The 23,649-nt window shown below is 42.2% G+C and overlaps 1 protein-coding gene across 1 annotated transcript in view; it reads left to right on the forward strand.

The window, feature by feature from the left end:
• Positions 1-289: 289 nt before the first annotated feature.
• Positions 290-23,649, forward strand: part of LOC123071828 (chromodomain-helicase-DNA-binding protein 3) — a gene marked incomplete in the record, with an annotated part of 69,068 nt that continues 45,708 nt past the window's right edge. Inside the window, 22 exon segments of the mRNA XM_044495407.1 lie at positions 290-711; positions 1,140-1,480; positions 2,487-2,606; positions 2,776-2,892; positions 2,976-3,095; positions 3,259-3,363; positions 3,909-3,985; positions 4,059-4,116; positions 4,428-4,501; positions 4,586-4,867; positions 5,054-5,118; positions 5,442-5,848; positions 6,349-6,473; positions 6,649-6,841; positions 6,947-7,035; positions 7,886-8,055; positions 8,146-8,300; positions 9,296-9,354; positions 9,632-9,727; positions 9,849-9,961; positions 10,132-10,252; positions 10,340-10,367. Coding sequence (XP_044351342.1) covers positions 1,306-1,480; positions 2,487-2,606; positions 2,776-2,892; positions 2,976-3,095; positions 3,259-3,363; positions 3,909-3,985; positions 4,059-4,116; positions 4,428-4,501; positions 4,586-4,867; positions 5,054-5,118; positions 5,442-5,848; positions 6,349-6,473; positions 6,649-6,841; positions 6,947-7,035; positions 7,886-8,055; positions 8,146-8,300; positions 9,296-9,354; positions 9,632-9,727; positions 9,849-9,961; positions 10,132-10,252; positions 10,340-10,367 — 2,749 coding nt within the window.

Here is a 23,649-nt window from a genome sequence, read left to right on the forward strand (position 1 = left end):
GATGACGTGATGCACTTTTTTACCTCACGCAACCACATTAATTTCTCACATTTTCCAGTACATTCAAACATCTCCACAAAAGATCTCATCAAAACCACAACACCAGCGTGTTAATTTTGGGGGACGCCGCACAATCCGCACGGATATCTTCTCCCATACGACAACCGAGGAATCTCTCAGAGTAGAAACAGCGCCTACCCACCGGCAGGGGTGAACTGGCCGCAGAAAATCTCCACCCGCACCCAATTAATCCCTCCTCCCCGCTCGCACGTCGCCCGCGCCGCCTCTGCTTCCCGCCCATGAACCACCTCCATGGACCAGTCCCACAGGAAACCACAGCCAGCCCACCACGCAGGACCCACATCCCGTCTCCCCAGCCTCAAACACCGGCTCCACCTACGAAACCAGCGCCATGGAACTTCCCGCCAGTGCTCACCCCCAACCCGCGCGCGAGCTACTAAACCCACGCCCCCACCCCATTCGCAGCACACATCCCAGTAGTCCTCCTAGCCGCCGTCGTTTCAAACCCGGGAGGAAACCCTAAGCGGCTAATCCCACACGCCGGCGCGGCCGCGAACCCCGGCCGATCGGCGCCGATGAGAGGGGGGAGGAGCGGGAGGGGGAGAGTGCGGCGGGGAGGCGGCGCCGCCGCCGCTCGGCCGCCGCGGGGCGAGCGCGCCGCCGGCGTCCAGGTCATCGAACTCAGCGATGGTGAGTGATATGGGTCGCCCGCGCGTGATCTCTTGCCTTTTTATTTCTCCTGCATTTGGTTTAGATAGGGCGTCCAGGCGATTTTAGGCTTTTAGCTTGAAGTTTCGCCGGATTCACGTAGCTGTAGGTTGTTGGTCGGATGTTTAGGCGAGCTTTCGAGGTACTCGTTTGGTCGGGGTTGGAAATGACCGGCATTTGCCATGCATATGAGCGCACCGGTCGATTTCGTTTTTGAGAGCGCATCGATTGGTATTTTTCCCGATCCGAAACAAATTGCCCCCCAATCTTGTGAGCTGGATTTTTCTTCGCTTTTTGTTGCGGGTTAACATAGTAACATCTTCGTTTTCGGACGGTCGCTGTGTTGATCACTGTGTCGGATACGAAATTTCGTTCGGATTATCACTTTTTTTTGCAATTTTATTTTACAGATGATGTGAAGTCAGCGACGCAGCAACCACCGAAAGGAGAAATCGTGGAGGGATGTGCGGCAGAGGATTTCAAGGCGCCCCCATGCGATTCCACCGAGGAAGGTGTGATTAGAAGTTCACATTTCTCAGTTCTCACAATCGTCGCCTCAGGCACGAAACCCTGTTCATGTTCGATACATCAACTAACTCACTGTTTGTGTTTGCACCTGATTACTGCTTGATAATTTCCACAAAGAACCTGGGGCGTCTTAGAAAGCGAACAGCTGCTGGTGGTGCTGCAACTTCTGAGTTGCATGAGGATGAGCTAAATGTTGCTGATGTCAAGCTGAGCAATGATGAAGGTATGTGTGTTGGGAGGAACACTGATATCTCTCCCGAGTTTTTGTGTTGCTTATTTTGTTAATTGTTCCCAGAGTGTGGCACAATATTATCAGGGCTGTAACTGAGAAATTGGGGGCCCATTGACACTTAAACTTATATTAGAACCTGAATGGAAAAACGATTGAACATTTTTTTCCTCAACAAATTACAACCTGCCAAGAAGCAAGTCTTGAAACCGTTAAAATGTGCCATCCTTCTAGCATGCAGAAGTGGCACAAGGAGACGGAATGTTCCATCCTCCCAGCATCATGGTAATGTGATTAGAGCAATTTGTGTCTTCTTTACCATTTCAGGACAGAGAGAACACCAAGAGTTAAGTTTATGCAATTAATTTGTTTGTTGAGGTGTTGGATTGGGAGTTTTAAGTAAGTTATAAAAGAGACACGTGAGGTGGAGTGGAGATACTATACCTAACATGAGATATTTCTCAACAAGTAATTTTATCTCTTAATGTCTAAGCTTCATTACTTCGTATTTTTTATTGCTCATTAACTCTTCAACTAGACACACTAAGTACTACTATTCAAGAAAAAAGGGGGCTCCAAGATTTTGGGGGAGCCTGTACAACAACTCTGCTTGTACATGCCCAAGTACATGCTTGGATCTCGTTCGTATGTTCGCATTTCTTTTGGAAAGTGAACATATTTGATTCACTGATGTCTACAATCTGCCCAACCGTGGTACAATTGTGAGCCCCATACAAAAGTACACATATAAATGGAGATCAATTTGCTATGCAACTGTAGCAATTCTTATCCACATTCGATTATTCTGCACTGTGCCAATCTGTAACCCACCAAAATCTGCTGCCGAGTTCTTTTTCCTAATAATTTGGGGTATATCTAGCCTCTTAGTGACTGTAAACTTCTTTAATTTAGTTTAATAAGATATTTAGCATAGTTACACAAAGTTAGAGATCGTTTTGGGATTTTGAATCACAATATTTGTTTGAAATTATTTCTGCAGTACGTGGGCAAATGTTGCCTGCATGTAGAAGCTCCAAACGCCTATGTGGACAGCAAATTAGAAAGCAAGACTCGGTTGGGAGGGAGGGCGAGGATGATGTATTTGCAGACAGCAAGGATGGTAAGAGTGAGCTATTTACTGTTTTGAAACTTAGTAATGTATTGGTTAGAGTGAAGTTGTTACATATGCCTTCTTCTGTTAATTCTTACTGGTGTTTCACAGATTATGAAGTATGGTTTGTTTTACAGTTTTGACTTACGATATGAGTCTGAACTTATTTAAACTGCAGGTGGGCAAATGTTGCATCCATGCAGAAGATCCAAACGTCTACAGAGAAACCTAGCTGCAAAGCAAGAATTGAGTAGCATGGAGAGTCAGCATGATGTATTTGTGAACAGCGAGGATGGTAAGAGTGAGTTCCTTACAGATGTATGAATTAGGGTGAAATTGTTATATACCTCTTGATATGTAAATTCCAAATGGTGTCAGAGTCCAAAACGTTGGTTCAACAAAGGAGGCCAAACCGCCTCAGAAAGAGATTTATATCTGAGTATTATAGTGGTGAATTGGCTGAAGATAAACACACATCACGGAGTAGCTCTGATTATGGTATGCTTTAGTGTTCATTTTTTGTGTGCGCTATGCTAAATTGCCAAAACCTGATCTTAACCAACCAAAATGACCCTACAAAATGAGACAGACATATAACCATTCTTCTGATATAACTTTCAGCAGTACCATGTGCAAATAATTTAAAGTTTGCACTGTGCAGATTATGATCACTTGCCCCCTCAACGAAGATCAAAGCGTCTTCGACACAGAATGCGAACTACATATGATGCATTTGACGACGATTCTGATAGTGACAGTGTGGATAGTAAGTGGGCACCCTTTGAGATGAATATTTTTATTACATCTTGTGCACCATGTGTTTTGCTTCATATGCATTTTTCTGGAGTAAATTGAGCTGCCTTTTGGAAGCATTTTTTTTCTTAAAAAAACTTAAATTGGATAATCAAGGATTCAATTAAGATGATATGACAGAGGACTATGTTTACTAATTGTCTTTGTTCATTGCACAATAAATTTCATGATTTGTTTGTGTACTGGGTCAAACTTGCAACCTTCACTTAAGCTTCTAATAATCAGAGGGTTAAGAAATACATCTTTTAAGCCCCAGTGAGTTGTATTTATTCTGTGGCAATGGGGTGATCATGTGCCTTACAATTTTTTCTTTGGTCAGTTGCCTCCTCTTGATTAGATTAAATTTTTATGACAACCCACAGAGGGTTAAGAAATACATCTTTTAAGGCCTAGTGAGTTGTATTTATTCTGTGCCAATTGGGTGATCATGTGCCTTACAATTTTTTCTCGAACATCATGTGCTACACGTGTTAAAGTTAACTTTTGAAATCACCTCAGATCATAGGAAGGCAATTCCATGCAGAAGAATGTCAAAGCGTCTACAAGAGAAACAGAAGGCTGACAATGTTTCAGATGTAAATACATAACAAAAATAGTCCATTAACTCCTGCTCTTCATCAAGTGATAAATGTTTTCTGTCCATTTTAGGAGAACTGCACCGAAGCTTCTTCGTATATGTTGTCAGTGTCTTCATCCACAGGATCAGGTAAATAACTAACCGATTTGTTGAGAACCGTCAGTTTATTATCCTTGTGATCAAGAGTTTACAGTGCCAATGTTATGCACAGTTGGTACTTGACAACCAAGTCATCACAGAAATTTCTTAACTGTTACTATATATGTCTGTGTATACGTGTGTACCATTCATGAATTAATGTTCTTGAGGTACAGGATATTGCAGCTATACTTGATCATGCTTGTTGTAGCTTTGCTGTTCACACGGCCTTTTAATGATCTGCCGGGTACATGTGCTTGTTGTGAGGTTGATATTCTAATGAACTTTCTGTTTTATATCAGATGACGAGCTATTGCGTAGTACCGTAAAACCTTGCAAAGGCACTTCTAGTGGACCTATTTGCTCAATATGTAAGGTGCGTTATTTTTGTGAGGAATTTGTAAGGTTTGTTGAGCTGGTTATTTTTCATTGCCTTATATCTGTCAATATTTGTGCACAGAGTGGAGCTGGCAGCTGTCTTCTGATCCAGTGCCAGAATTCAAGCTGTTCTCGTAGCTTCCACACCTTCTGTCTTAGTCCTCCGATGCAAGATACTAAAGGCATATTGGTGTGTCCTCTGTGCAAATTCGATAAAGCATCCTTGTCTAAGGGGATGGAAGTGTATGCCTCAAAAAAGATCCAAAGGCTTGTAGGTTGCAGACGGGTGATTCTTCAGGAGTCAGATTTCCAGTATCAAATCCTAGTGAAGTGGCAATTACTTTCTCATCACCATGACTGCTGGGTGCGTTTTCCTCCTTGCTACACTGTTTATTGTACCTGCTTCAGCATTGCAGTTGATTCCTAGCATGGCTATAAACTTACCTAGAGATTTCCTTTGTTAGAATGGTGTTCTGTTATGCGAAGTCACTATGATCGATGCGAGATTTATAATTATTTTACTGAGACAATTGAATTTTACATGCTCTAGGTTCCACTTGATTGGCTTCTTGTTTTTGACCGTCTACGAGCACAAAGCTACATAAGGAAGAATACGTAAGCCCTTTGGCCTTTTGTGTAAGTGTAATTGGTAGTGTCATTTTGTTGTCACATCTGAACCAGTCTATGTTGGTTCATGTAGGCAAAGTTTTCTGTATTGCTGTAGTCAAACAAGTATTCTTTATGTATGCAGTTTCAGTATGCCCTCTACTGATTTGCTTGCTTCTTCTCGTTACTCCTTAAGAATTGAATGATACTCGTATATGCATATACTATTATGAACTTATACCTCCCATTTGTTTCTAATTTATGCCCTGTGTTCTTAACTGGTAACACTTCTTTTGATTGCTCTTATGATTATATAAACTTATTGTTGGCAGCTTGCCTAAAGAGGTTTACACGGACGATCAAAGGAAACCTGAATGGTTTGAAGTAGATCGTGCCATTGCATGTCATCGGAAGTTTGATCTTGGTTTATGTGACGTCTTAGCTAGTTCCAAGGATAATGAAGACTTTGAAGGATATGAATTCCTTGTGAAATGGAAAGGCCTTGATTATTGTGATGCTACATGGGAGTCGTATTCCACTGAAGGCGTGCAGTCAGCTGTTTCTATGCTTGTCAAAAGGCATCAAAATACTTCACGAAGAGTTGATTGTGTCAGCCCAATGAACATCGAAGGGATGGTATCAGAAAATGTACACAATGATGCACTATACGATTATCAGCTTCAAGGGTTAAAATGGATGTTCGATAATTTTAAATCTAGGAGGAGCGTTATTCTTGCTGGTATGTTCCTGAACACTAAAGCCACAATGCATGATAGCTGAACTTTTCTACAGTTCTCCCCTATGATATAATTGTTGTCTTGTGATGGACTTTTCCCTCTACTTAATGCAAAAGAAGAGCACCTGCTAGGTTCGTCAAAAAAATGAAAAAAAACACGCGACACATGCACTTGTATCAGTGCATTACCCAAGCATTATCTCCTTACAATTTTTTTGAGATAACGAAAAGCCTTGCATCGCAGTGCATGATATAGAGATTTTTTACGTCCGTTGTTTGTTCTGCACAAATTTATGCGATGTAATCTAATAAATTTTATTACTTACGAAGGTTTGAAAGTTACTTTTAAAATGTATACTTACCAAGAGCGTTGATGTAGGGCATTACTTTTGAATTACCCAATTCATATGTCTCGGTTATTTATATGCTTGATTGTTCTTTTTTCCTTTTATATTGTAAAGATACAATAATGGGAGTTCCTCTATTTCCTTTTCCATTGCCAGATGAAATGGGTCTTGGCAAAACTGTCCAAGTTGTCAGCTTTCTCAGCCACATAATCAAGGGAAGTTTCACAACATCTCCTGCGTTGGTTCTTGCTCCAAAGAGCATCCTACTGCAATGGAAAAAGGTTTGTATAACCTTTCATGATCTTCTGCCATAGTACCATAAACCTTTGTAATAAAGGAGCTTAAGCCATTTCCCTTAATTCTTGCCCTCATCATCAAAATCTTCACGCTGTATCAAAATTATTTATTATGTTAGCTGGACAGTCTGTAATTTCTGATGCATTTTATGTGCATTAGGAATTTGATCGCTGGGCACACGATCTTAATATTATTGTTTACCAAGGAGATAAGGACTCCAGAAAGTGTATTCAAGCTCATGAAATGTACTCTACCGAAGGGAAGACTCTATTTGATGCTCTAGTGACAAGTTATGAGATTATCCAAATTGATAAAGCAGTTCTACAAAAAATTAAGTGGTCAATGATTGTCAGTAAGTTTTTTAGCTGTATTGAGGTTATCTAGTTTTAATTTGTATCTGTTATGAGCCTGCACTTAACACTTCTGCTGTTGTGCATCACCTCCCTTTTCACTTCAGTTGATGAGGCTCACAGATTGAAGAAGCTTGATTGCAATCTTGCATCCTGCCTAAAAAAATATAGCTCAGAATTCCGGTTGCTACTTACAGTAAGTCTTCTATACCCTAGCCCTAGTTGTACTTTTGCCTAATTTTAGAAGTTAATGATTTGTCCCATCTATGTTCTTTTTTGAGAAACATCTGGCGTCCTTTAGAACTTGATATTACTGGTAAGCCCAGGACTGGGATGCTTCCTACCCAGTAGTTGGGGATGGTATGTCCAGCCCGTTAATGGTTCAAGTAGCTTTTGTGGCAACCACGAGCTGATCTGATTCCGGGCAATACATCTGTTTCCTGCAAAATCCTTGAAAGTTATACTTTAGCTGTGATATATATTGTGTATCATAAGGGTGCACTCATATTTTGTGGTATCATCGATTTGGAGCTGGTCATACCAGCTTGGCATTGGTTTCCTTGTTTTTAGAAAGAGCTCCATCCAAAGTTTTTTCATCAGAAAGAGGTCTACATACTTTGGGGGAATGATGCCATTTGCCCCACTAGTTTTGTAAGAGAAAGTATTCCAACTCCACAGTTCCCGTAGGCATAGCATTTCGTAATAGTAATATTAATTTTACTCCACAATCCCTATGATTCCACGGACCAAATGAATGTTATTTGAGGCATTGCAGGCTTGCAGCTGTCTTGCACTGCCACCAACATAATGTCTGCTGCATGTCACCATGGTAATCTAATTGGATTGGATGATGCCGTTCACCACTAGTCTTCTTAAAGCAACACCGGTCTTGAATAACCCATAGAACATTTTCGTGCTAGATGTTCTATGGAAGTGACATATTGCCTGTTATCAATTAGCATAGTTCTCACTGAAGTGCATTTTAATTGCCCTTTTCTGGAATGATCTAATCATGTGCTTTGACCTTTTTCCTCTTCACCGAACAGGGAACACCGTTGCAAAATAACATCTTGGAATTGTTTTCGTTGCTTCACTATATTGATCCAGATGAGTTCTCTGACCCAAAGGCTGATGCGTTGTTCTCACCAATTGAATCTGAACTGGATTTGACAATTGATGAAAAAATTGCTCGCATTCATGATATTCTAAAGCCTAGGTATTTTTCTGTCTAATGATAAAAGTTATTTACTTTGTTTATTTGATAACTTGGATGTGGCTCTTAGTTCTTTCATGTTTGATTTGCTAGGATGTTGAGGAGAATGAAATCTGATGTGCTAAAAGATTCTATGCCAACAAAGAAGTGGGTGGAAGTTCCGTGTGCGCTTACAGATTCTCAGAGAGATCTTTACATTAATATTCTAGAGAAAAACTACTCAAAGTTGAATAGTGCTATTCAGTATGGTCAGTTGAAGAGTCTTTCACTTGCATTTATCATTAGTTTATACACCTTACCATTTTGTATTAATCTGCATCAATTTTTTTTGATAAAGCTGGTCTGTGCTAATGTTTTTCTCGACCATGCATCTAAATGCGTGCCACTTTGTATTAGAAGAACACGCAGAGAAGGCGCATAGTACAATGCCCCACTAGTATGCGAGCGACCAACAACCAAAAGAAAACTTATAGCAACAAAAACAGGGCTACAAGGAAGCAAATACTAGGCTACAGAGTAGCAAAACCAGGCTAGTCAGTTCTGGATGTCTAGCATGCAACATCACTTCCTGAGATCCTTAGCGCCATTGAGCCGCCATAAGTTTGTCTTGTTGAGGATTGTCTCTGTCAACGACTTGTAGTCCAGCCTTCACCCATAAAATACACAGGCGTTGCAATGCCTCCAGATGTCTGGTCTGTGCTAACATTATGTCATTATGCATACCAAGTTTGAATATAAGAGAGCAGTTTTTGCGAAGCGAGTGATATCTGACCAGTGCTTTTATAATATGTAGAGTTTTGGCTTGACTGCAACTTCTTTAGGCCTTAAATTTATCATGGCCGTCTAGTGCTCTGTGCTTTTACCACAAGTCCCTCAACTGCAACTGTACTAGAAAAACGGGGTCATCCCACAAAAATCTTGGAATTAGCTCATGATGTGTAGCTCACCAACTATACTTGGATTGATCTATGTCTAAACTTCAATGTCACATGCACTTGTCATAAGCTTCTAGCTTAGATTTTCTGATCAGCAACTTACGATGACAAAGAGCAAAGATCAGGGCACTCACTGAGAGCATTTTTTACTTGAGGAACCCATATTATATCATTCTCATGGAAAATCTGTGTGGTGGGAACCAAGTTATCTAACTTTCATACGCTGTTCTTATAATTGGGCTTATGTACTTGTGCTAGCCAGGTAATATTTACATTGGGGCTGACAGATCTGGTGTGCACCTTTTCAGGTAGGAAGCTTTCTCTGAACAATGTACTTATGGAGCTGCGGAAATGCTGCAATCATCCGGTAGATTTTGCTTCCACTTAGTTGTTGAACTTGGCTACATCTCTTTCACTTGAACCATACCTCTTTCTTGTTGTATACTTATGGAACTGTATGCTTCTGGATACTTCACGCCAACAAACATTTTGACAAAGATTTGCGTGAGGCGGTGACATAACATATATAGTGCAGTGTGTCTTGTGCATTTTGAATTGTACATTCTGTAGTATGTTTTCATGCGAACTAATAGATTTTAACTTTGAGTCTTGTTTCTCCTGCTAATTTGTTTCTCCTTCACCAGTATCTATTTCCAGGATTGGAAGTTAAACAGCACGAAGGAGAAGATGTTTTCCAGTCACTTGTTTCTGCATCAGGGAAACTTCAACTCTTAGACAAGGTACCTTGACCTACTACTGCATCCTATCTAGGTGTTGCTTGACTATTTGTTCCACAAGTCGCGTTCTCTTTCTGTCCCAGTTCATCGTTGGTTGTAATAATTGGCATTTGTTGATCTGCAGTTGCTCCCAAAATTGAAAGAAAGAGGGAACCGTGTATTGATTTTCTCCCAGATGACGAAGATGCTTGATATTCTTGAGGACTTCCTTTCTTTCCTGGGATACAAATATGCACGGTATGGTTCATTAATCAGACATGCATTTGCCACGGAATCTTCTCATGGATAGATGATTCTATTTATCCTATCTTGCAGTGATGCTCAATATAGTTTCTTCACCCATCCCAGATTGTAGCTCACATTCCTTCTCTTTCTTCTTTTCACTTGGTATCTCTGTTGGTGCGCAGCATAGATGGACAGACAGCACTCTCTGCGAGGCAGGAGAGCATAAAAGAATACAACAACACTGAAAGTGAAACATTTATTTTCTTGATGTCAACTCGTGCTGGTGGTCTAGGTATTGACCTGGTATGAATTCTAGTACTCACAACCTCGTCAGTTTGTATTTCTCTCATTTATATGGAACTGGACTAACATTGTTCACTATTATCGCAGCCTGGTGCTAATAGAGTAATTATATATGGTGAGTGGTTTTTAGTTGTCTGTTTCGTTTGCCTCAAGTCCTCTTGGCACTTATTTTGTCTTCCTGTGTTCAGATCCAGACTTCAACCCGTTTATGGACTTGCAAGCACAGTCCAGGGCTCACCGGATTGGCCAGACCCGGCCGGTGGTTGTTTACCAGCTTATTACCAAATGTTCTGTTGAAGAGAAGATACTGCAGAAGTCTAAACAGAAGCTGGCCATTGAAAATATGTTAATGAACTCTTCCAACTCCAAGAAGCCAAGTGTGGATGAGCTGCAGTCAATTCTACTACATGGAGCAAAGACAATAGTGGACAAAAAGAAGATCAATGCTGTATCAATCCATTATGATGACGAGGCCATCGAGAGTCTCCTCAAGTTAGACCCTTCGAGTGGCGAGATGTGCACTTCAGATGACAACGGTTATCTTGGCAGCATCGTGAGCTTTGCTCATGGTGCCGAGGATGTAGTAGTACCTCCCTCCCCCAATGTTGATGATCTGAAAGTTTTCAAGCCTCTCACTCCCAAGGTGGATCTTGGACGTGGGAGAAGGCAAAGGAATGTGGTGAAATATTTCGAGGAGGTGGACCATGAAGACAGCGATGATATGTATGCTCCAGAGCCTTCGTCGGAGTCCAGCAGCTCTTCCTCTGATGATGAAACAGAGCAAGAAATTCCTGAAGTAGCAATTGCTAGAACTGAAGCAGCCGTCCAGACTGAAGCTGCGACCGTTGTGAAGCTGGAAGTACCTCCCGTTCCTGGCGGCCCCTTGAGTTCCTAGACTGTGGCAGCTCTTCCTCGGATGATGAAACGGAAGAGGTGAAGCCTGTAGTAGCAGGTGTGAACCCTTGAGCACCTGACAGCTGATGCAGAAACTACGGCTAGCCATTCTAGAACCTAAAAACGACCTTTTTGTATAGGACTACTTATCTGCTAAAGTAGAATTATGTGGCTGCTTTATATGCCGACTTCTTTTGGGGCATTTGTCAATGTATGGTGAAAACTTATGGGTGATGACATCTTTATTACTCCCTCCATCCATAATATAAAGTGTTTTTTACGCTAGTATAGTGTCAAAAACGCTCTTATATTAAGAGACGGAGGGAGTACTTACTAGGAATTATGGTTGCTGATATAGCCATGTACTAAGAATCATCTGGAAGCTTATCTTACTGGATTGTGATCAGTTACAAATGTCTGTCCAGTATTTATCTGGTTGCATTTTCCGTGCTAGTTGTAGAGGTGCTGGTACTGCCTATTAACAAAACTGCCGGTGAGCGAAGCTTACTTAGTTGAAGGTGCTGTGGCAGTGGTTAGAGGCAGGCGGGTGAGGTGCTCAACCCGCTTTGACCGTATTCTTTGATAGCTCAAAGACTGGCTTCAAGGAATGAATATCCCATGTAAGATCTTTGGTTGGACCAATTAACAACATCACACATGCGGTGATCCCATTTGAAGGACCTGTCTAGGAATACGTACTCTTTTTTGTTGTTCGAACCCATGTGGACCAGTGGATTAAGGTCCATGATAATTGGGAGATGTTGCTACCAAGTTTTATCTTTGGTTGGACCCATTAACAACAACACACATGCGGTGATCCCTTTTGAAGGATTTGTCTAGGAGTAGCGTGCCTTTTGTTTTTCGAACCCATGTCGACCGGTGGATTAAGGTCCATGATCACCGGGAGAAGTTGCTGCGAGGCAGATCCGATTTGGATGGCCTCAGGATTTTCTTTGTTTTTTGTAAACTGATCTAAATCGGATTGATGTTTGACTTTGTTCGACATTACTAAATAAATAATAACATATGGCTATGTGCATCGATCTATGCCAATGCAGAGATTATCCTCTTTTTCAAAGAAAAAGACCTCACAATTAGCTTGTGTCTCGATGCAGAGATAGACAACAAAAAGTTTTATACAAGCCGAGGACCATGCTAACACCCGGATCTAACCCCACACGTCAAAGGAGCAACCGTGAGGGGAGTTGCTCTAGACCCCCTGCCCCCTGCCTTCACTCATGAACAATCCATGGCATTGCCGCGTCGAAATGACTAACAATGATGGATTGTGTATTGTCGAAGACGACGACATTGCTATGCTTCGAAATCCACCGTGAGAGGAGGTGCCATTGCACAATGGTAGCAGGGTGAATTAGATGGGCTGATGTCATCCATCTACGAAGTCCTCTCCAGCGACGGTGGCCTTGCGGTTCGCCATCATCTGATCCATGAAAGGGCCTCATGCCACAGGGTTCAAAATGAAGATCATCTCGGAATGCAAGTGGCGCAGCGAAAAAATATTCGATGATCATGGCGTCAGTTTTGGTGGTATATAAGCCACCGCACACCAGAGGCACCAGGGGTTGCCATAGGGTGCGTAGGTGCCCTTAGCACCTGGGTGCCTATGCACTCTAGGCCTCCCCATGTGTTGGGCCTTGGTCCTCCGATGACTTGAAACTTGCCTGCAATTTTTTCTCATAATTCTTTGATTTTTTTAAAGTATTTTCTTGTGGTGAGATTAGAAAACAACATAAAACAAGAACTGACATTCGACACTGAATTAATATGTTAGTCCCTAAAAATGATTTTAAAACATTACATAATTAAAAGATACCCAAGCCTCTATATCCGGCAAGGTTTTCGCTCCAAGATTCATCCACTTGGGTGAAAATGACCCATGATGAATTATGAATGTGGCACGTGCTATTATTTTGGGAGGCCATGGGGTAGAAATCGGCTGTGACTACAGGCTTTCCGTGAAAATTTTGTTAACGTGGTTTGTATTCCCGTGTGTGCGCTTTGTGCGCTTAGCTATTTTCTGGGTTTGTGTGGGCCATCTCTTCCACGTTGACCTGACTGCATGATCTCTCTTGCGTGGATGCCTACATGTATGGGCCGATATCAGGTGGGCTTCGCTGTCGCTGCGCCGTGATTGCTCCCTCGCTTGTGCATCTCGCCAGGGTCCACGTTGCGATCTATGCTTTGAACGGTGCCGCTTTGTTCGTTCGTCTAGAAACGATGTGGCTGGCTCTTTCGTGTTCCTTCTCGTTTTCTCCTCTTGTCTTTTCATGAGTTATAAATAGGCTTTGCCTCCTATGATCTCCTAGTGTTACGTGGGCTTTGTTTCTTTTTTTCCATCTACATTGATTGAATTACATGTTCGTTCTTCTTCTAGCTGTAATGGTCCGCGGCGTCCAGGCCCAGCCTCCTCGATTGCGTGGGCCTGTTGTTGGTCTCCGTGCTTCTGCCGGAGCAGTCCCCGCCGTCCAGGTCGGCCTCCTGCTATATGTGATGCTGTTGTTGGGCGTCGTGGTGGCTGCGGTGTTGTGCAGGGCCGTTCTGCATTCATGGCGGATGTCGTCGCCGTTGCCGTTGCTGGGATCGATGCCCTCGGCCATCGGGGAGGACTGTTGTGACTACTGCGGCTTTTCTCATGACGGTCTCAGAGATGGCGATCCTGTCCTTGCACCGGCGGAGGCCGTAGCCCGAAAGGGACGACCAGAGAGACCCGGCCTTGGAGCAAACTGCCACGAGCTCCTTTGAGTTTGCCCAATATTGTGTGAGCGCCGCGGCCGGAATCTGAGGTGAGTGTTAACTCTTCCTCCTCAACTCGAGCGCTCCGCGGGAAGCATCTCACTGTCTGCTACATGCGCGAAGTAGTCCTGTTTTCTCTCTTTGCCATGCAGAATAATGGTGGTAGCAGTAGCTCTGCCTGGTCTATTGCTACCCGCAAACTTTTGTGCTAGCTGCTCATTTAGCCCTTAGCTTGATGCTTTCCAGTTCAGGGTTTGTACATTGGATGATCTTGTAGTACTAGTTAACAACTAAGGAGAGTCTTTAACGCCCATACTTTAATTCAGCTCGAAGCTACTACTTCTGATTATTTTAACATAATCCAAAGTTGGGCAGAACATGCATACTCGGGTACACCAACATGTATACATCTTTAAAACTAATTAATTTGATTGGATACACCAACATGTATAATCCTTAAACTATTAATTTCTTTCTTAAGGTATTCTTTTTCGGACATCCTTTCTTAAGGTATTACTAACTCCTCTATTCACGTACCTAAAGGATTTTTTTTTTTGAGATTTTCTGGGATTTACAAGCGAGTTATATGGGCTTGCTATTTGTAATTCTTGGGTAACTGAGTTGTACGCTCCTTGGGTGGACATGTCGATTCATCCTCGGATTTTTTTTTATCAAACTGAGTGGTATGATAAGGAGTCTTTAACGCTCCTTGGGTACACATGGAAGGTTTAATGTAGAATTATCAAGCTAATGTTGTCCTAGGGAAATATGATTATTTAGATTTTGCTTTCATGGTATAGGTATTTATGCAGTCACTTAATCATGCAACTTTTACCAAAATCATATACCAAAGTGTTGTCACATGACCATGCTTCTTATTCCAGTATGATTTGACGGAGGCGAGCATTTTAAAATTTCTTGGTTAGATTTAAAATACGAGAAAGCTAACTTCCAGTCGACTGAAAGTTAGCGACAGATCCAAACGCCTCGCCTACCGTCAGATCTACATCGTGCGGATACCCTCGCCCTTGCTAGTTTTCCGCATATCCCGATTTTTCGGCCGGTCTTTTCTCTGGACCCAGTAAATTCCGATGTCACGCCCGGTTTTCCTGGCGACTTTCCGCGTCACTGTCATCCTAGTGAAAAAAGAAACGACGCATGCGCTAGCTGGGATTCGAGCACAGGACGAGGTTAAGGCGAGGCGCTAAACTACACCAGGTGTCCACCTTAGACAGAACTCATTGTTGTGCTAACGGTAGAAAATAGTTATTTTTGACCTTACATAAAGATTGACACTAGACTCAAGCTAGACCGGATCAAACTAGGCAAAGCACGTACCAGCTAGTGCATGTGTTTTGTCAAGTGAATAAAAACTTGGTATTGGACTACCATATCTACTATAGTTAGTGTTTGAAAAGTTAATGGGTGAACGCCCTAATTTGTGTAACAAATATGAGAAAAAAAGTTGCTTAAAATATATGCTCGGTAACTCTTGTGTAAATGATGTGATAATGTACGCATCACAGTCCTGATAACTTGTGCACCAAACACCGTTACAATTATTTTTGGGAGAAAATTTGTTGAAAAGATACCCGGTAACTTCTGTATATATATCATGGTAATGTACGCACGTCAAAGCTGATAACTCACGTACAAATGACGCGGTAACTTTTGACCTGTGTGAAAAGTTGTTGCAAAACACCCTCGGGTAATTTTTGTGTAAATATTATGGTAATATGCTCACACCATAGCTGACAACTCACGTACAAACATCACGCTAACATTTTTGGCCCACGAAAATTGTTGTTAAAAAACACCCCCCGATAACTTGTGTGTAAATACCTTGTTTCAGCGTGTACTTGATTCTGAAAAACAGTGTTCAATCAATTTTGAAAACATGCTTCAGCATGTACTTGATTTTGGAGGATTTAAGTAGATTAGGAATGTCCAAAGCCCGTCCTCTCCCGCATCAAATTTTTGAAGAGTGGCAAGATGCACCATCTCACAACATAGTTACTATGCGCTATAGTTACCAACATGGGTATTTTGTTGTTATTAGGCTAGATATACTATAGTTATCAACATGGTTATTTTGTAGTTATTGGGCAATATCTACTATAGCTATCGGGCAATATCTACTATAGTTATCAACATGGTTACTATGCAGTTATCGGGCAAGATGTACTATAGTTATCAACATCGTTAATTTTTGTAGGTATCAGGCTACATGTGGTATAATACACCCCCGGTAGCTTATGCGTATATAGCATGATAATTTAACAAACATGATAACTCATGCACAAACGTCGTGATAACTTAGACCCGGGAGAAAAGGTTGAAGATATCCCCCGATAGCTTCTGCGTAATTAGCATGATAATTTACACACCATAAATCTGATAACTCATGCGCAAATACCGTGATAACTTTGACTCGGGGGAGGAGGTGTTTTAAAACATCACCTATAACTACCGTCAAATAGCATGATATTGTATGCACCGTATACGTGATAACTTACGCATAAATACCACAGTAACTACCGTCCGGAGGGTGGTGGGACGGGATGAAGTTGTTTGAAAACATACCCCCCCCCCTCCTGATAACTTCCGAAGGTCTCGTCGCATGTTCTGATAACTTTAGCCCGGGGCCTGATAACTATTTGCACGAAAAAAGTCATCAAAACATATCAAAATGAGACCTAGTTTTCGAAGGTCTCGTCGCAAAAAATATTTATGTGAAATCGACTTTCGATTGGACCGACGATTTAAGCTATAAAACATTTTGGAGTTTCGAACAAGAAGAACTAGGATGACATGAAAAAATTCTTCCATTGCATGCACACATGTGCATGTGAAGAGAATGTTTGAGAAACTTTTTTCATGCCCTTGTTATTTTTGTGTAAACAACATGATAACTTATGCACCACGGACATGATAACCTATGTAGGTCGCATGTGGTAACTTTTTACCAGAAACAAAAAGTCGTCGAAACATATCAACATGGGATCTAGTTTCGAAGATCTCGTCGCGACGAATCTTTTATGTGAAAACAATTTTTCAATCGGAGCGACGGTTTGTGGTACAAAATATTTTGAATTTTTGAATTCGATAGAATCTTTGCTGACACCAATATTTTTGTCCTATATGCATGCATGCAACAATTAGGGAAAAGAATCTTGAATGTGTTCTGTGCTTGCTTTAATTTTTTAGAAAACCCACGCATGACTCGCTCCACTTCGTGTGAAAGGAGGATCGAGGGATTCGTTCGGATCTGTTGCTTAGTCCAGTCGACCGGATTATAGCACAGTCCTTTAAAATATGGTCTGAATTTCGGACTGCAGTACAATATGTTGCTGATTAGGCAATCCTGAGTATATGCTAAGTAGCATGACCTGAAGTTATCAGTGAAGTCTCTCCTTTTGTGATGTGTGATTGTTAGGATTTCAGCAAGGTGCCAAACTACTAACATGCGTTCGTGTCTTTTGCAACATTTGTTGATACACATTTATTTCTTTGTTTGTTACCAAGAAAATGCGTATATGGCGGACAAAATAACTGAGGTTCTAACTACACGCCAGTGGCGCGGTACTGTTACTAGGAATGGAGGGAGTACAATTTTTTTAATATAGATTGAGTAAGTACAATTCAATTTCCAATTGCTTGATATACTTTCCTTGTTTGTTTTCAATAAAACTAATCATGTTTCACTTTTACACAACACACTCACATGGATTTGAGATGGGGATTCATTTCTTCTCTGAAGAGCGGTGCCTCTTAGTAACCGTTCAACTTTCCGTAATAAATAGTAAGTGTTCATATTTAATTCGTCAGAAACATCCACCCGATTCGTATGCAATGAAGCCAATGAACGCACGCATGCAATAGGCGACAAGGAGACAGAGAGTGGGCGGCAGGGAGGCAGATTGAATGCATGTAGACACGCACGAAACCCATGCAAGAAAGTCAGCGAGATAAGGATGACCCACATGCACTTCAGATAAATACGCAAAATAGCTACACGTACACGCGGAAGTAGAAAACGCGTTAACAAAATTTACGGTCAGAAGGCTAGAGTCACACCGGATTCTACCCGGCAGGGTCCCAAACTAATAGTAAGTTTTCGTATTTAATCAGTTCACTCTTGACAGAGAACATGTCATATTTTGGTATGGTTGCCCATTCTCTCATGCATATCTTGGACCGGCATTGTGGTACAGAACAGACCATGTTCATTGAGTTTAAAATAGACAAGATTAATAGGTAGACGAGTGGATCAAACACCACCGTCAATGATTATAACTATGATGATGTACTTGAAGTGACCAAATAGTCTACTTTCACCACAAAAGAAGGCACGCACCAAGCAATGCCAGTTCAACATGGCCCGCAAGGAGGTAATTAACCGCCCAACAATATGAGTTGACAAGGCATACTAAAACATATGGGACAATTTCTTCGATTGTAATTTTTTTTTGCTATACGTGTACACTTGGAGTACATGTACAGAAGATCCAATCATCACCTATACCGGCGCTAAGCCACCCATTGGTCACATGCAACAATTTGCAAAGGCTCTTTACCATTTCTTCACGGCAGCAACCATGCAGTGAGCTCCACCAGAATGATGTGGACAAGAAAACGCATTGTATTTAATCTTAATAGAAATGTATCAACATCTGTTTCATGTTCCCGTATATGCACCACACATGGTAATAATAATGTATCCTTTTCAGTTTGCTTCTAAACATGGTTTCCTTTTTATGATTACAACCTCATCCATGTAGTTCTTTCACTTCAAATTGAAACTCACTGCATACAACAACGAACATGTACAAACATCACATATCGATGGGGCGCGGTGTGCCGCCGTGCGGGCATTGCTAGTAATAGCCATGAAACATACAAAATAATTAATACGTTGAAAACGTGTGAGGCATGTACATGGATAACTTCCATTCCATGGCTAGTTCTTTAGTGGTATTTAAATCCTTCATATCTCTTTTTACGGACTTTTCTCATGTCAGGTTTGGTCTACTCCGACCTCTCTTGATATTATCAGCGTGCTTTAACCGTCTGCTATGCACTGAAGCTTCTGGATGATGCTAGACAAACTTTTCTTCAATCGGTGCTACCCCAACTTCATGGTGTAAATCATCATTCCGGCCCGATCCTTTCTTGTGTGGCCACACATCCATCTCAGTATGCACTGCTCTGCTACACCTAATTGTTACACATGCCACCTTTTAGTCGGCCAACACCCAACTCCACACAATATTGCAGGCCTCTCTACACCTCAATGGGGATACAATCAGGGCCCATGACCTTGCCTCTTTTCATCCTTTTTAAAGCATCCCTGATCTCACACTCCTGAATTCGTCGCACAAAATACATGTTGCTATCATCAAATGAGTCGTCCAACTCAATGTTAGAGCTATCATTCTCTCCATTGAACAACTTGTCGAAGTACCGCCGACATTTATGCTTAATCTCCTCGTCCTTCACCAGGAACTGATATGCTTTGTCCTTGATGCATTTGACTTTGTTGACATCCCTCATTCCTTTCTCGGATCTTGGTCGTCTTATAGATGCCCCTTTCGCTTTTCTTCATGTCTAAGAGCTGGTATAGGATGGAAAAAGCGCTAGGCGTAGGTGAGGCGGTTGGACATCGCCGAACACCTAGGCGATGCTTAATCACCCTAAGAGTGACCTAGGTGGTCGTGTAGATTTCACTATAAGGGCTTATTTTGGGTATTATATGTGAATATACATGAATTTTATAATTTGTAAATGAGTAAAACTGTAAGCTACTCTAATTGGAATAGGACATATTGGACATTTTCTAGCTTGCAGTACCTAGACTACTAGTTATGCCCTAGGCGAGGCGTTTTCACGTTGCCTAGCGCCTAAGCGTGACCTAGGCGCTGCCTTTTCCACAAAGGTTGGAAGATATCCTCATACTCCCAACCCCTTGCTTTACTGACAGCTTACTTTATGACCTCCTTTGCTGCCTTGTACTTGTAAGACCTTGAGAAGAAGTGTAAGTAAGTCTAGAGGGGGGTGATTAGACTACTTGATCAATTAAAAATTATGCCTTTTCTCAATTTTAGTCTATGGCAGATTTTAGCAATCTTAGCACAAGTCAAGCAATCTTCACACAATTCAAGCAAGCATGCAAAGGAGTATATGAGCAGCGAAAAGTAAAGCATGCAACTTGCAAGAATGTAAAGGGAAGGGTTTGGAGATTTCAAACGCAATTTGAGACACAGATGTTTTTGTCGTGGTTCCGATAGGTGGTGCTATCGTACATCCACGTTGATGGAGACTTCAACCCACGAAGGGTAACGGTTGCGTGAGTCCATAGAGGGCTCCACCCAAGAATGGACCACGAAGAAGCAACCTTGTCTATCCCACCATGGCCGTCGCCCACGAAGGACTTGCCTCACTAGCGGTAGATCTTCACGAAGTAGGCGATCTCCTTGCCCTTACAAACTCCTTGGTTCAACTCCACAATCTTGTCGGAGGCTCCCAAGTGACACCTAGCCAATCTAGGAGACACCACTCTCCAAGAAGTAACAAATGGTGTGTTGATGATGAACTCCTTGCTCTTGTGCTTCAAATGATAGTCTCCCCAACACTCAACTCTTTCTCATAGGATTTGGACCTGGTGGAAAGAAGATTTGAGTGGAAAGCAACTTGGGAAGGCTAGAGATCAAGATTCATATGGTAGGAATGGAATATCTTGGTCTCAACACATGAGTAGGTAGTTCTCTCTCAGAAATCGTAAGTTGGAAGTGTAGGTTTGTTCTAATGGCTCTCTCCATGAACGAAGAGGAGGTGGAGGGGTATATATAGCCTCCACGCAAAATCTAACCGTTACACACAATTTACCAATCTTGGTGGGACCGAATCAACAAACTCGGTCGGACCGATTCAGTAAACAATGTGATCGTTAGGATTTTCGGTGGGACCGAAATGCAACTCGGTAGGACCGATATGGTTAGGGTTAGGGCATAACATAATCTCGGTGAGACCGATTACACAAACTCGGTGGGACCGATTTTGGTAATAAGTTAACCAGAGAGTTTGCATTGTAATCTCGGTAGTACCGATTGCTCAAACTCGGTGAGACCGATTTTGATAATGGACATACACAGAGAGATTACAATCCCATAACGGTGAGACCGAGATCCCTATCGGTGAGACCGATTTGCCTAGGGTTTGTGGCAGTGGCTATGACATCTGAACTCGGTGGTGCCGGATAGAAAGAATCGGTGGGGTCGAGTTTGACTTTAGGTTTAGGTCATATGTGTGAATGTGGGAAAGTAGTTGAGGGTTTTTGGAGCATATCACTAAGCACTGTGGAGCAAGAAAGTCATTAAGCAACACCTCATGCCTTCTTGATAGTATTGGCTTTTCCTATAGACTCAATGTGATCTTGGATCACTAAAATATAAAATGAAGAGTCTTGAGCTTGAAGCTTGAGCCAATCCTTTGTCCTTAGCATCTTGAAGGGGTTTCCACATCCTTTAGTCCATGCCACTCCATTGTTGAACTTATCTGAAACATACTAGATAAAAGTGTTAGTCCAACAAGAGATATGTTGACATTAATTACCAAAACCACCTAGGGAGCACTTGTGCTTTCAGTACTTCTCTATGTTTTCTGCACTCCTATCTAGGTGTAGGCGTCTGAAACAGTCTTTCTTCTCATGCCTTTTGGATATCATCATTCAACCGCTAGGTATCTTTAGCTTCGCTTCTACCTCCCCTGGTCACCCCAAACTCCTCTAAAGCCACCTTACGAATGCAAATCGCCATCTTCATCCACATATTGTTTGAATCACCTCCTTCCTCTCAAGGGCCCACCTTAAATGAGCATCTCCTTGAAAGGTTGAGATGCCTCCACCCTTGAGTTTCAACCACTTCGTTCTAGCGATTTCGACATGCTTATCCCACTAGATACGGATCCTAAAGTGGAAGTCACCAGCTTGACCAAAATACTCCGGTCCCCTTGCCTCTTGACGTCTACCACTCCATAGTTGAGACTCTTGTTGATCAAGATGCCTACTTCATTTCTATCAGGGACCCTACGCTCCAGCTATACCTAAGTGCATCCTACTAGGCTCGACTAGCTTTCTTACCCTTCACGTTATCGATTCAAATGCGAAGACCCTTGCTCATTTTCACTACACTCGGGCGTTGATGTAGAGCTCTACTAAGGATGTGATGACCAGATTCTTCACTTATCACCCTATCTAGATCAAGATACAACACACCACCAAGGAGGTGATGGCCCGACCCTTGCCCATTTGATACCACACCTGGGTTCCGATATGGCGCGTCGTTAAGAGGGTTATGCCCGAATGATGTTCTTCTAGGTTTCATTTCCATAAAGATGGGATACGTCTTAGTCGTATCTATAATTTTTGATTGTTCCATGCCAATATTCTACAACTCTTACATACTTTTGGTAACTTTTTATACTATTTTTGGGACTAACATATTGATCCAGTGCCTAGTGCCAGTTCATGTTTGTTGCATGTTTTTTTGTTTCGCAAAAAATCCATATCAAACGGAGTCCAAACGGGATAAAAACGGATGGAGATTTTTTTGGAATATATCTCAATTTTGAGAAGTGGAATCAACGCGAGACGATGCTTGAGGGGCCCACGAGGCAGGAGGGCACGCCCCAGGAGAATGGGCGCGCCCCCAACCCTCGTGGACACCCCGTAAGGTGGTTGTTGCCCTTCTTTCACCGCAAGAAAGCTAATATCCAGAGAAAAATCGTGTTCGAAGTTTCAATCCAATCGGAGTTACGGATCTTCAGGCATACAAGAAACGGTGAAAGGGCAGAATCAGGAACGCAGAAACAGAGAGAGACAGAGAGACAAATCCAATCTCGGAGGGGCTCTCGCTCCTCGCACGCCATGGAGACCATGGACAAGCGGGGAAACCCTTCTCCCACCTAGGGAGAAGGCCAAGGAAGAAGAAGAAGAAGGGGGGCTCTCTCCCCCTCTCTCCCAGTGGCGCCGAAACGCCGCCGGGGCCATCATCATCACCGTGATCTACACCCACACCTCCGTCATCTTCACCAACATATCCATCACCCTCCCCCATCTATCTACAGTGGTCCACTCTCCCGTAACCCGTTGTACCCTCTACTAGAACATGGTGCTTTATGCTTCATATTATTATCCAATGACGTGTTGCCATCCTATGATGTCTGAGTAGATTTTCATTGTCCTATCGGTAATTGGTGAATTGCTATGATTGGTTTAATTTGCTTGTGGTTATGTTGTTGTCCTTTGGTGGCCATCATATGAGCGCGTGCGTGGATCACACCATAGGGTTAGTTGTATGTTGATAGGACTATGTATTGGAGGGCAAGAGTGATAGAAGCTTCAACCTACCATAGAAATTGATGCATACGAGATTGAAGGGGGACCAATATATCTTAATGCCATGGTTGGGTTTTACCTTAATGAATGTCAGTAGTTGCGGATGCTTGCTAATAGTTCCAATCATAAGTGCATAGAATTCTAAGTCGGGGATGACATGCTAGCAGTGGCCTCTCCCACATAAAACTTGCTATCGGTCTAGTAAAGTAGTCAATTGCATAGGGACAATTTCACAACTCCTACCACCACTTTTCCACACTCGCTATACTAACATTATTGCGTCTTTATCTAAACAGCCCCTAGTTTTTATTATGTGCTCTTTATATTCTTTCAAACCTATCCAACAACACCTACA

This window comes from Triticum aestivum, chromosome 3B (genome assembly GCF_018294505.1).
Source record: "Triticum aestivum cultivar Chinese Spring chromosome 3B, IWGSC CS RefSeq v2.1, whole genome shotgun sequence".
Taxonomy (NCBI): domain Eukaryota; kingdom Viridiplantae; phylum Streptophyta; class Magnoliopsida; order Poales; family Poaceae; genus Triticum; species Triticum aestivum.